Below are 15,038 nucleotides of genomic sequence, written 5' to 3'. Positions count from 1 at the left end.
CAATGAATGTAGTTTGAAAAATCCGTTTACTTGTTTACTTAATTTTATCATGATTAAATTCTTGCGAATTGGTTTTTAGGGTCTTTAAAGAACAAAATGAAAAAAAAAAAAATAAGTTTATGAAGAGATATAGGGAAACAATGTCATAGCAGGTATGCCTAAAAAAAATTTGGTAGAAAAAAACCATCATGCAAAAACAAATCATACTCTTAAGTAAATAAATTGCATGACTGGATCTTAAATTACCTATAAATTAGTTAACACCCTATAGTAGGGGCAAGGTCTAGTGAGAAATGACTTTAAACCATTTTTGTGTGTGTGCAATTTATTTGTAAAATGGAAGGGACCCACAATTTACGAACGAGTCCAAGCGACTAAGCCGAGATGAACTTCATTGCACATCAATTATTCAAATTCCTAAAGCGTTCCCGGAACCATTTCATCATAATTTTTTTTATTTTTTATTTTATATGTCACAATACATAAGGAAATATTTTTGAGATTATATTGAATTGGCCTCGAATTCTGATCATACTCGTAATATCACAAACAAATCTTGATATATCCTAAGACATGCGTTCCCGGAATGATAGTTAATTTATGAACGCCGCTTCTTTTAAATAGAAATAAAACTTACATATTTATCTATAAAAATATTTGGTCAATGATAAATCTACGTAATGTCAACTTAAAAAATCGGAACCAAGATCGATGGGGAAAAAATGACATTGATTTTTAGAAAACTTTGAGTGGCTATAAAAAAGGACACATAGTATTTTGTTTACTTATAAAAAAAAGATACTGACTTTAACTATATCAAAAATCTTCACATTTCCCTTCCTCGAAAAAACACCTTTTCATCCAAAATAATTTTATTGGTTCCTTAGATTTACGGTTCCTTCGGTCAATAAGACACCTTTTCACCTAATTACAATACATTTTTTGAAACATACTACATTAATCATTGGCTTTTTGGGACATATACAAAAATTAGCCCCTTAAAAAAAAAAAAAATATACAATAAAAACAATAAAATCGCTCAAAAAAACACCCTATTCCAAAATATTTTTTTTTAAGAAACTTTAAAGATGTTATATTTAAAACCCTCATTTTATATTAAGTCTTCCATGTTCTTCACATCAGTTCCGGTTTATTTTACTTTTTGAAAATACAATGCGTTTGTCAAAAATCTACAATGATTTTTTTACAGTAATCGTGTTGACCGTTGATGACATTAGATTCAGTATCATAAAAATTAAAAATATTTTTAAAGATTTCTTTCATCTTTCAATTGCAAATGAAAATATTTCTCCAAGTTTTTTGTATTATTTACCGGTTTTTGAAAAAAAATTAATTTTCAAAAACAAAAAAATTATTTTTTGTTAATATTTAATCAATTTCGGTTAAATCGTTAAAAATTTACAATAATTGTCAAAATTCTATTTGTTATAGCTATTTTGAAAATTATTATTTCATTCTCTTTTTACTTTTCCCTTTAAATAAAACGAAACAACTATACAACTGTTGACTAATTTTAATTCATAATTGAAAGTTTCTATCAAATCTCTATTTATACTTTTCATCAATAAAAAGTACCTAAGCAAATATTTTCTTTAATTTCTTAACATTCACGGTCGTCTGAAAAGTGATGTATGCCGGTGTGTGTGGAAATCAATTGAAAATTTACTGTTAATTTCATTTTTCCTCGTGTTGTAAATATTCTCCCTAATTATGCAAACAAAAATAATAAATTACCATTAATATAAGTGCACATACTACAGAAAACATCAAGACACTTTATACACAAATAACTTCTCACAAAAGCCAAATGTGTGTGCCAAGAGAAAATGTAAACAGTTTCAACATAAAAATTGTTTAAATAAATAAAATGATGAATTTTAAACTTTTCTTCGAAATTTAAAATACATACAGTACACAGATAGATAGGTAGATAGATGATGAAAGCTGTTTCTTTTACAACTGAGATAAGTTTTAGTATTCTTTTAGTTTGTTGATATAACTACGAGTATATTCAAATAAGTGAATTTATAACTTAGCGGCAAACTGTTTGAAAGACGCGGGAGATGCGAAAAGCAGTTTTTTTAAGAGAAAATTAATCTTTGGATTGAGTAGAGTATTAGTTCTATAAGAGATAAATTAATGCAAAGAAACAAAATTTAAGAGAAATCATAGTGACTATTTCAACAACGTAACAGTAGAAGCGTAGTTTAATAAAACTTTCGACGAATTAAAAAAAATAACTAATTAGGAAATTAACAAAGGTTTCTTTCAAGTTTTTTTTTTTTTTTCAAAATAACACTGGCCAACAAAGGTTTTGATGAAGTATTTGGAATTGTAGACGTTTGGTTCAAGAAAAAGACAATTTGTAAATGCACTTTGGTACATCCCCGCATTTCCATGGAGCTGTTTCTATGTAAAAACGATATTTGTTTCATTCACTTTATTGGTTGCACACCAATTTATTAAAAAATTTCTACATTGTATTATTTTTACAAATTAAATTTTTTGTAACAATCTTTCACCAACAACAATATCTTGAAGGTGCTACCACCAAGTGTTTATTTAAGCTTATCAACATTTCAATAAATTGATTTAGCATTTTTACTAGCTTCTTTTTGTTTACTCAGAAAATTTATACGTAGGTATTAGGGTGGGTCAAAAAAATCGAAATTCTTTTTTTTGAGTTTGTACTCCGAAAAATAGATTGCTAGACACCTTTAGAATACACATACCAAATATGAGCTCTTTATATTAATGGGAAGGTCCTCCGCTTCCCAATTTTCTATTTTTACATCAAGCTTCTACAAAAAAAAAATATTTTTTATAAATGGACTTTTTTGCAAATTTCTTTACATATTCTTGTAGGAAATTGAACGCTCTTCAAAACACTTAAAACTTTTTTCCGTATCCAAACCAATATCCACTGATTTCAATAGTTTTCTTATGACTCGTATGCATTGCGATTTGGATACGTATATCTTCTAAACGGTTAAAGCAGTTAATTTGATGCCGATGACTTCTTTGTAGAACGTTAAACCCCTATAAGAATATATCTTGCTTTTTTGAAAATAATGAACTTTTAGTGAATTAGAAAATTTTTAAAATAAAAAAATTTATTATAATTTTTTTTAACTTTGACCGCGAATATCATTAGAATGGTTAGATTAGTGAAAAAAGTTAATAAGATCTTTTTTGTGGAACAATCTATTTTCTACAAGAATATGTGTTGCGCGTTTGGTTATTATAATTTTTCAATTTGTTACAAAATTAAGAACAAATAAACGAATTTTTAAAGATTTTCTGCATTTTTGGACCTCAAATATCCATTAAACGGTTAGATAAACGAAATAAGTGTTTAAGGCCTTTTTTGACAATTTCCTACAAGAATATGTAAAGAAACTTGCAAAAAAGTCGATTTATAAAAAAATAATTTTTTTTTAGTAGAAGCTTGATGTAAAAATAGAAAATTGCAATCTATTTTTCGGAGTACAAACTCAAAAAAAAAAAAAGAATTTCGATTTTTTTTGACCCACCCTAATAGGTATAGTGTATTTACTCTGGCGTTACTGCTTTTTGTGAAAATTGATAAGTTTTTTGGCCAATCATTTACTATAATGTCATAAATAGTAAAACTAATTTTATTTAAAATTTGAAACCACATACATATATCTCAAAAACAATTTATTAAAATTCCAAAAATCTCAATATTTTTTGTGTAATTTTTTTTTATGGTTAGCTAACTTAAAAGTTTTTTGAACTACAAAAGCAAGTTTATGGGACTTTGTTGTTCATTATATTATATTTGATTAGCTAATATCCCTTATTATTACTCAAAGCGCCTTTTTACATTTACATATTTGTTTGATATTGGGTCACTGTGGTGTATACGTAACATGAATTTTCTATAGAAAAACTGAAATGATTTTTGTACTGAAATTTTTTTACGAAAACAAAATAAAGAAAATTATAATTTGAATGCAATAAATGTCCGCAATTAATATGAATAATATGGGTAGATTTAAGACTTTACCCGTTTAAAAAAGAAAAAATTAAATCAGCTTATCTCATTAAAATTACTTTAGAACTGTGACGACTGTGAATTTCGGATAAGAATCGAACGAAGGTGAATTTTGGCATTTTTACTTGCGATATAGGTACTATAGGGCAAGTTTAGGATTCGTAAAAAAAAATCGAACTTGAGATAACAATTTTACATGACATTACGATGATGGAGAATGCCAAATAAGTGGGTCCGGCAATTCTGTCTGCCTGTCTGTCTGTCTCTATCTGGAGCTGCACCCTAAACGAGTGAAGTGATTTTCTTCAAACCTGGTAGTTAGCAGTTTTTGGTGATTCCCTAGAGGGGAAATTGAAATTTTTTTTTTATGACCAAAACTAACGGTACCTGCCATATAACGGAAATAGAAAAGTTAATTTTTTTCAAAAACGGCTCTAACGATTTTGATTAAAATTTTTGTGTTTAGTACTTCACATAAGAGCCAACTTTTTAAATAAAAAAAATATTTTTTGTACCGTTATTAACGGTACCTGTCATTGAACGGTTTTTTCGTTTCTGAATATCTCGTACAACATTAACCCGATTTAAATGAAAATTTTTATACAAAAGTGTGTAAGTAAAAATAATATTAAAATTTTAGAAAATTTTCAAAAAACGCATTTTTGGATTTTTAAAAAATATTTTAAAATTTTTTTTTGAAAAATCAATTTTTTGAAAACGGATCAATGAAAAATTTTGAAATTTAGTTTTTATGTGTAAATTATTTATTTCTTCAAAATGGCATACCAATTTTTTTTTTGAAAAATGTTAAAAAATTTTTATATATAAAAATTTATTTTTTAAAAAAACGGCTCCTACAACTTTCGAAAATTTTTTTCTAAAAATACCTTTTTATACAAGAAATAAAATGGCATATTTGTTTTTTTTTTTAAGATAATTTAAAACGGAGTTTAATTAATTTTAAAAGCAGATTTAATTTTTTTATACTACTTATGAAATTTCGTCAAAATATCAAATTTTAAATTTCTTGAATAAATATTTTTAACATTATAGTTACTTTAAGCATAAGAGCAAGTACGTGCGACCCCAGTCGTGCAATTAATTTTTTAAGAAATTCATAAATAAACTATTTTTATTTCTAATCAAACATAAATGATATATTTTTATTTTTGTTTTTAGAAACAAGTAAAACATGAAAGAATTATTAAGAACTTGATTTAATTTTTTAGGTTTGTTCTAATCAAGTAAAAGAAAATACATACACCAATTGACAGGACCACTTTTCTAAAGTATTTACATATTTCTTGGAAGCAATTTCACCAAAATGTCATACATACCTACATAATCGGGTTTGGGTTTGATCGGAAAAGTGCTGACTTATAATGTGGCAGTTCATTAGCTTAGAAATATGAAAACTTTTAATCAATAGCGATGCATTGAAATAATCATATTGAAAGAATATAAACTTTGCAAACGGTTTACAATATTAAATGAGAAATAAAAATTGACTTAATTATTTTCGATGAACCACATTGTTTGACATTCAACATTGAAGTTGCCTAAAAACGTTTAATTGGTTAAGAAAAAAAATTGAAAAGTTTAGCCAAATAATAACAAGACCAAAATATTTAACGGGCATATTCTGAAAGCAACAAATCGAATATTTCTCTCGATTTCAAAGAAAATTAGTACAACACGTATAATTTTTTTAATTTTGCGTGAATTTTTTCCATTTTTAGAAGCTATATTTACCTAAATCTCAACATTACATTTTTTGATTCTGAGGCTGCGCGAAGTTCCTCAGGTCACAGATATTACTAGTTACAATTTAAGAACTCAAATTTTAAAATTTATAAATTTTGACACACTTTTAAGATATTACTTTTCAATATTTTTTATTTTTGTTATTTTCTTGTTCAAAAATATATAATATTAATATTTTATGATCAGTTTCACACTTTGAATAATAGAAATTAAAAATTAAAAATAAATTATTAATTTTATTTCGATTAAAATCTTTATTAATAATAAATTGAAACATGTTTGTAATTAAATATTATTTAAAATAAATTAATTTATAAAATTTAAAAACTAATCAAATTAAATACTAAATAAGGCAGGCAGTTTTTATTTATAAATAAAAAATAAATATTATAAAACACAAATACGTCATTAAAATTAGCTAAGCATTATTTGGAATGTTTATTAATTGATTAGAGATTAGATTAAAGTTATTATTAATTTATACGAGATTTAAGAAAAAAATATATAAGTTTTCAGTTTGGTATAAACTATTTATTTTTTTTTTTTTTTTTTTGTTCTAAACAACTGATTTTAAATTAAATATAATTTTTTTTTTAAATATCTTTTAATAACATTATACATCAACTTATTAAATCGTTCTACATCTAATTTTTCTTAAAACCTAATTAAAATAATATAGGGTAACTTCGGGCATTATGGCGCACCGGGCATTATGGCGCACCTCTCAACTACCATAATTCCAATACTCGCATTTAAATAAAACCAATGTAGAAACTTTGGCCTTCGTCGAACACTAGCCTTGTGACGATCGCAGGTCAGTGCTATTATTTTTGTGCCAAACAAAAAAGAAAACAAAAAAAGTATACCGGTTCTGGGTTCCAATATAATATCGCTTTGTTTTTGTTTGTGTGTATCTCGGTAAGTATACAGTGCACGTGTTTGCTGTAAAGAGTGAAACGCAGAGTACAGTTTTGATTTGGTTATATCACTTGTTATATTTTAACTGAAGTAAGAATTGTGTTTAGTTTTTGGAGTTTTGTGAATATGTGTATATTTTGCAATATGGCGCAGATGCAATAAGGGCATTATGGCGCTATATTATACCCGACTGCGCCAAAATGCCCTTATGTAAAGCTAATTTCAAAAGTAACTCTGCATTTTTTTTAATTTGAAAATAACCTCAATTTAACTTTAATTTTATGAAACTTATTAACAATTATATTTCAGAAATGCTGAATATACGTAAAAAAAGTAAAGGGTTCCGAAGTAAATGGGGTTCGCCATATTGCCCGTACATAGGGCAATATGGTTTTTTTTGGACTATTTTTAATTTAATTTATTTTTTGTTAAAAAGCTTGAATTTTTATTCGTAAATAATTTATTTATGTTACGTTTTTATGTAATTTAATTAAAAAAAATGATTGAAGTAAAAATTGTAGTCCGTAGTAAAGTTATTTGAGTTTGTGCTTAGGTATGCCATAATGCCCTAATTTACCCTAATTATTTTTATTGTTTGCTATTAGCAAGTGGTACTACGAATTTCCATTTCCTCTCTTAAACATTGTCTACCCACAAACTACCTCACATTTATCATTCCAAAAATAGTTTCAGTCACATAATTGAATATAAAAATTTGTGAAAAAGGCACTTAAAATTATTTATTTCTTATTTTGCCTGTCTGTTGGCTTAAAATAAAAATAAAAAATTATAAAATCAGAAAAAAAAAATAAATAAATAAAATGCAAGCTCGGGCAGTGTTCTTCAAAATGCGTGGGTAAGCAACAAATTTGTCATCATCATCTTCATCGCCATATTATCTAATACAAGATTGTCAGTTTTTCTTGGCAGTGTCAGGGGTGAAATAAAAATCGCTATGACTTAATAATATTTTCATTCTCAAAAAATTATCGGTTAATAAATTTTTAGAATTACAAAATAAAAGAAAAAAAAAAAACAAAAGCTGAAAAAATTAGCAAAGCAATAAACAAAAAAATAAAAAACACACATTTTTTGAGTAAACATCAAGCAGACTTTTTTCTACAAACAGCCTTTAATTGTTTGCTTTGTCACGTGACCATAATATTTGCTCCGCCAGGAGTCTGTAGGTTTAGTTGAACACACACTTCTTGAGCTCACCTCTTCTTGGTCTTCATCGTTGTTAGAGACTGTTCCATGGCCATTACTAATGGCTGATGTTGTTGTTGACTCTTGCAGAACATCGTGGTCAATTACTGTTTGAGATTCATTGGAATTTCTGGCTAAAAGATTACATGTTGAGGCATTTTCTGGAGTTGGTGTTGCACTTCGACTTCGATTATTGTCATCGCCGCCGACTTCTTCATCTTTTTGCTCAACACCAGATTTGAAGTCAGACGTACTGTCTATTCCCGAGTCAGCTGGCACTGATTGTGGAGATGTTGTGAGTGATTGCTGGGCTGATACGAAACTTGGTTCTGAGGATCCATCGTATGATATGTTGCCTGGAGATAACATATCGAGTGGGAATATTTGAGAGTTTGTATCTTCGAGATCACTTAGGTCAAAGGAAGTTTTTCCAGAACTTAGAAAAGATGGTGTTCGACCTTCAGATGCTGTTTGATAAGATGACGAATGTGAGTGGGGTGTAAAGTTACCCTCAGATGCAGTTGCAAAGGATTCATCTTCAGTCGAACGTGAATGCCAATCCTAATTTAGAAAATTCAAAAAATTAGTCGAAAGTTATAAGGATTTTTGAGAATACAAAAAAAAAAAAATAAAAATAATTAAATATACCTTTACAAAGCAAATCGGATAAACATATTTAGGATCTGGGATTTTATAGGACAAGGTTTTTAAGGAAATCAGGTACAATGTTCTTTCTACACCGTTGTTGCGAGGATTTTTTTCGAATTAAAATTTTCAAATGTTTTTCTTGAACATTTTGAGTTTCCGTCGAGCTAATAACAAAAATCAAGTTTTTAATATTCATATTTGCTATCAAATTTTGATGCGTATTCAATGATCCTTAACCATGGTGAAATTTGTGTGGAAGAAAAATGAATCGAGTGCATGTGGAAATGACGATTAATGTGTTAAATATAGTAAAATTCAAGTTGAATGTATTTAAATTTTTGGAAAACATGAATGTGGTAGTTTTGGTTTTTTGTTTTAAATTTTTAGTCAGTTATTTACTAGGAATAGTTAACATTTGAGGTTTATAATAAATATTTTGGTTTTGAGGGTTGGAGCTTAAGCATGTAACAGTTAAGAGGAAGAGTTAAGGTTTTAGTTGAAATTGTAAAATTGGGGGAAACGAAAACAGGGAAAACTATTTTTTCATACAGATCATTTTTTTTTTTTTAAGAAGCAGTTTTAATCTTTACTTCGGAAGTTGATTTTTATAATTTGCGTTGTATTTCCACTCAAGTTTCCAATTAAAAAAAAACCAAAGGAAAAATGGTTTTATGATAGAAAAATTTGAATGAACTTTTTTTCAAACTAAAATATTCCACATACGCCACAGTGACCATTTATATTCAAATTTAAAATAATCAATTTCCTATAAATAACTTCATTTTCAAAAGAATTAATGACTTTCATCTACCATACAATTGAAGCTAATATGTGAAACGTTTGATTTTTGTTTTCGAAGTTTCATAAATGATACCATGATATCAATGTTTCCTTGCTTTTAGAAATTCTTGTGAAATTGAAAAACAATTTTCTATTTTCGATAGAAGCGTTTTTTTGATCAGAAATTGGCTTCAAACATTAAAAAACCCGATTTGAACAGCAATACTGGAGTAACTAAAAAAATTCTCCGATTTTGATTGTGTTTTAATTAGATTTACGATGAATACGATGCCTTTAAAAATTTGTTTAAAATTTAGTCGCCATATTTCAATAATTTGTTTTATGAAAGAAAAATGAAATATTTTACTTAAAAGTCAGAAATTCCACTTTTTGAATTATGTTGTTTGTTTACATGCTCTTCGAAAACTATAATTTTCCAATTTCGTATAGTTTTTGATGAACCATTTTGGATGAAAGCTCAACAAAAATTCCAATAACTCATTTTAGGATTTAAAAAGATTTACTTTTTTTTGTTTGAAAATCAATTTTTTTCTAATTTAGGTCCAATTTTTCAATAGTTAAACAGTCAGTTAATACATAATAGTACTTATTCCCCTGATAGAAAAAAATAATTTTTTTAACAGACAAATAGCTTATTCCTAGGAATAAAACTATTTGCTTCTTTCAGAGACGAATAAAAATTATTCTAAGGAATAATTTCAACAAAAATATTGTGTTAAAAAGGATTTTGACAAAAAATACAGAGGAACACAAGAAAACAAATACAATTATGAATAAAAATGACGTTTAATTTTGAATATTTTTGAATTTGACAATTTTTTTTGTTATTCTGTAGAATAAATTATTCTTGGTTAAAAAATTCAATGTTGTTATCTGATTGTTTATGAGCCTAATAACTTTATTCGTCGAACAGTTAACTGACTGTTTATTAGACGATTGAAAAATGAGTTCTTATTAATATAGAAATTTAATTTTAAAATGATGCTTAATTTTTTTCTGTATCAATAGGTATATAAAACAATATTTAAGGTAAAAGTAAAAAAAGTAAAGTAAAAATCTGTATCAATATGTAAAACAATATTTAAAGTAAAATAAGTAAAATGGCTCTAACGATTTTTCAAAAATTCTTTCTTATACAAGAAATCAAGTAGCATACTTCGTTGCGTGGCCAAGTAATAAAATGAACAGAAATTTTCCTTTTTTTTTTGAATTTTTATGAACATACTTAAAAAAATTATTATTTTTCCTTATAATAACACTGGTCGGCAACGAAAATGGAGCTTGAACCAAACCATACTTTTCTAAAGGACTTGTGTGCTGATTCCGAATCTGAAGTCAAAATTTCACTGGCACGTCAAGTTTTCGAAATATTTAAATATTAACAGGTCAAAAACACGTTTTTGTGGTACTTTTGGAGTCGAATTTCATCAACGTTAAATTTTTTTTCACAAAACTACATATGCAATATTTAAAAGCTATATTTTATCGTTTTAAATATGTTTATTTTTATTTTCAAAATTATTTTTTTCTAAAAGATAGGTACTTGGTATAGAAATGTATGATATCTCAAAATCTTGGTGGTTAAGGTAACTTATGGTTTTTGAAGCAGATTTAAAGTATATTTCAGTTTTCGACTCCAGATTCCGTTGAAAAAATAGCAAAATATTACGGAAAAATAATATTTTTAGATGAAATGTCAAAAAACATTTAATTTAAAATTAGTTTTTGGGACTTTATAGCTAAAATTGTGATGAGCAGAGCTCAAAAACTAGACGTGATGGAAAAAATCTGTAAACTGTTTTGAATTCAGCACAAGTTTATTAAAATCACCTTACAGAGTTCTTGCTCCCGCCTTTTTTTGTTTTTTTTGCCGACCAGTGTAATTATTTGTTAATAATTTATTAAAAAAGATGAAAATTGTTCTAAAAATTACAAAACAAAACATCTGTTTAAATAGTTTTGACCTCAAAACGCAGTATGCCATAAAATTTTTTGTAAACAAAAAAAGACTTGAAAATTTGTTTTCGTTTTGAAAAGTGTAGAGGCCATTTTCAAAAAATTTGTTTATTTGTTTTTACGCAAAAATATGTTTTTTTTTGTTTGTTTTAACATTAGAGGTAGATCTGTAGTAGTAAATCGTATGTATTCGTTACTAAAATGCGGGTATTTGCTTTAGTAACGAGTAACGAAACGTTACTTTCTAAACAGTATCGTTACTCGTATGTATGGGTACTGAAGTAACGAAACATACGAGACACGAAACGAAGTGATACACTCAATTTGTCACATTTAGCATCTCGTATTTAGCATCAGTATAGCTACCTTCAAACTCTTATAACATGAGAACGTTGCAACTTAAATTAATGTTTATGGCTTTAATATAGCTTAGATTATACACATTGTTTTGGTTTAAAAAAAAAAAAATTTTACACCCAACGTACGATACATACTTAAAATACCAAACATACAAAACGTATCAAATACATGAAAAGTACGAAATGTACGAAACATACGAAAAATACGAAGCATACGAAAGTAACGAGTAACGATATTATTGATGCGGGTAGTAGTATCAAAAGTAACGTATACATGCGGGTAATCATTTTGTCGTTACTTTTACAGCCCTAATTAGAGGTAAAAAAATTTTACTACACTTCTATGTTTTGGGTTATTTATAAAAAAATATCATTTCTAGCTTTGATGATTTAGAATTCGAGTACCTACTCCTACACACAAAAGTTAAATTTTTTTAAAATACCAAAGTTTAAATGATTTCTATCACACGTGGAAGAAGTGAGCCCGATAAAAAAAATTGTTTAAGCATCAAGAAAAAGCAATAATTATACATTTTTCTAATCTTGTACCTACTTTATAATTTTGTTTGTATTGAGAAATATGTAGGTAATGCATTATGAAACATTATCATTTTGTATCATTTATGTTTTGATAGTTTTTTTTTTTCATTATTTTTTATAAGAAACTTTTTGGTACCTACAGTTTTTACTTCGATAATATTTACTCAAATTTTGTTGGTTCCCTTCTGAAAAATGCTCAAATTTATATAGCTAAGCAATATCAAATATCACATAAATTTTACTATTTCTTCTCAACTTTTAATGACTAAGGTATTAGAAAATATTATTTTTGTGGGCCGTCTTTTTTTAGGTGGCATTTTCTAAGTTTGAATTTTAAATTTTACTTGCAAATATTTTTGTGAAAAAAATCTTGGAACCTTATTAATTTTTTTCTATTTTACTTAAAACAAATGTGTAGATAGGATGATGTTAAAGGTTGTGAGATAGATAAGGATATAGGATTTTATAATGTTGTTAATATAAATACATACATAAACAAACACATAGAAACACACAAATAAAACTAATCAACAATAATTACCTCAATATTACTCGCATTATTATGATGATGATGGTGATGATGATGATGATGTTGCTGATGGTTATTATCTAATTTCTTTTCACCCGATGGACTTGAATTCATCTCGACAAGATCCAATCCATTCTGTGTATCTCTCAATGCAGAATCCAATGCTTCAGCCACTTCAGCAATCTCTGTCAGTTTATTTGTAATCGCACTCGATGCCATTTCATTTCTTCCAGTTGGATAAACCAATGATGCTTTAGCAGCAGCATCACTTTCAACTGCAGATGGTTCCGCTGGATCACTTTCGCTACAAATAGAATCAGATTTTAAATTTACATCATCAACTGCAACTGACTGCTGATCGTTTGGTTGATCATCATTCAAAGTATCTTCGCTTTTCTCATTGTTGTCGCCGCCATTCGAGGACGATCGAGGTTTGAAAAATTCCTTAAATCTGGAAAACATTTTTAAGCTTTTCTTTTTTTTTTATCTGTCAGAATAGAGAACTATTAATTATCTTGCAATTACTATCTGTCGGATTTATTTTTAATTAAACACTTTTGCCACTTTTTTTTACACAAAGGGGTCGACAAGGGGACAAACTGAAATATGGCTTAGCTGTCAGAGAGGGGTTCTATATTTGTCTATTTTGGGCTAAATGCCAGAACTAGCGTATTTTTGAATCTAATAATGAATTCGCTAATCACACAGCGTACATGGAAAAATTGTCGCACGATTAAATTTAGCAGCAAGTGCAGCAGAAAATAATGCAGAAATACTTTTGAATAGTAGCTCTTGAAAATGAAAACACTGCTGCCGAAGACGTCATTGCACTTTAGCTCATAAGAATATAACCATGCCACACGCAATAGAGAGATGGCCGGCGCAATGACGACGACGTAAGGCGCACGGTATTAGTGACGACGAAGGCACACGGCAGAAGTATAGACGGAAATAAGGAGACACGCGGCGACTTTTCTCCTTGACAATGTCTATCTATTCGTTGGGCTTGGAGTCTCTCGAAAGTATTTATAGGGCGCTACAAGCAATGAACATTTATATATAAAGAAAGAACATGCACTTCGGGGAATGCTGATGGCTAAACGCGAATGACGTGCGAGACTATTTCAAAATATTATTATTTTCTTTTTACAATTTTTTTTGTATTTTTTATTTGTATTGTATTTTATTCGAGGGACACTTTAGAATCCGTGGCTGGTTTTTGTTTTTTTGATAGAACTTTTTTTCAGATGCCTGAGCTGATCTACGCTGGACCGAACACGAAAATAGACTGAGGAATGGAAGGAAAAGATGGCTTTTTGAGAATTCTGTCAAGAGGTTGTTTCTATTTTTCCTCAAAATATTTACGTTTGTCTTAAAAGTTTCTTTCTTTTTATTTTTGTTTTTTTTTGTTTTTGGTTTTGAAGGAAAAAAAGATTCTAAAATGACAACTGAAAAGAAAGTCGTCTTTTCTTCGGTGTGTGCCATCATTATTCTCTCTCTCGGGACTTTATTATAGGTATATTAACTTTTTGGATTTTTTTTTGTCTTTTCTTTTATATTTTTAGTTTTTTTTTGAAAATTTAAAATAATAAATAACCACAAAGTGAAAAATGTTAATGACAGATGTTTTGTTCCGGAATTGTATTTGTGTTGCATACTAATTTTTTTTTTTTTGAACTGATACAAATTATGTAAAATGGAAAATTTTTGGCTTGTAAAAACAACAGGTTTTTAAAATTATTAATTTTTCTTACATAATCTCAAAAGTTAACAAAGTAACAATACAAATTATATTTTGGTTTGCGTTTATAAAAGAAGTAAGATTAGAAGTGTTATTCTATTTTAATTAAGTACAAATAAGAGAGACTACGGAGCATGAAATTAAACGGATTTTTACGAAAAGCTTATTTTTTTAATTCGATCTCTTGTTTATTGGTATGCATTTTTAACTACGGCAGTTTTAAAAAGAAAGAAGTTTTTTTTTTAATATCGCTCCGAAGATTATGTAACAATCTAATTTTTTTTTCAAATAGTTTTTATAGAAAAAATTATCGAAAATATCTTTCTAAGAGTTTCGAAACTCTATTTATCGAAAAAAAAAAACTAAAGCTACTAAAAACGTATTTCAATTATTTTACGTTAAAATAATAATAATTATTCTAAAAAAAAAATTCTGGAATCAATAATTTCAAACTAACACACAAATTCGACTCAAAATTTAAATTACTAACAACAGAGAGAAATAACAAGTTCCAGTATTTGGTTAGTAGAAAATTTC

At 27.5% G+C, this 15,038-nt stretch overlaps 1 protein-coding gene across 1 annotated transcript in view; it reads right to left on the bottom strand.

Annotated features, from left to right (window-relative positions):
- Positions 1-7,823: 7,823 nt before the first annotated feature.
- LOC129908233 (SEC14 domain and spectrin repeat-containing protein 1-B) overlaps positions 7,824-15,038 on the bottom strand; it is a 34,603-nt gene continuing 27,388 nt past the window's right edge. Inside the window, exons 8-9 of the mRNA XM_055984604.1 lie at positions 12,773-13,211; positions 7,824-8,488 (exon numbers count right to left, since the gene is read on the bottom strand). Of these exons, the coding sequence (XP_055840579.1) occupies positions 7,841-8,488; positions 12,773-13,211 (1,087 nt within the window). The 3' untranslated portion in view covers positions 7,824-7,840. The remainder of the gene's footprint in view (positions 8,489-12,772; positions 13,212-15,038) is intronic.

The sequence above is a fragment of the Episyrphus balteatus genome, chromosome 2 (genome assembly GCF_945859705.1).
Source record: "Episyrphus balteatus chromosome 2, idEpiBalt1.1, whole genome shotgun sequence".
Taxonomy (NCBI): domain Eukaryota; kingdom Metazoa; phylum Arthropoda; class Insecta; order Diptera; family Syrphidae; genus Episyrphus; species Episyrphus balteatus.
This window is presented reverse-complemented; position numbering and strand designations above follow the sequence as displayed.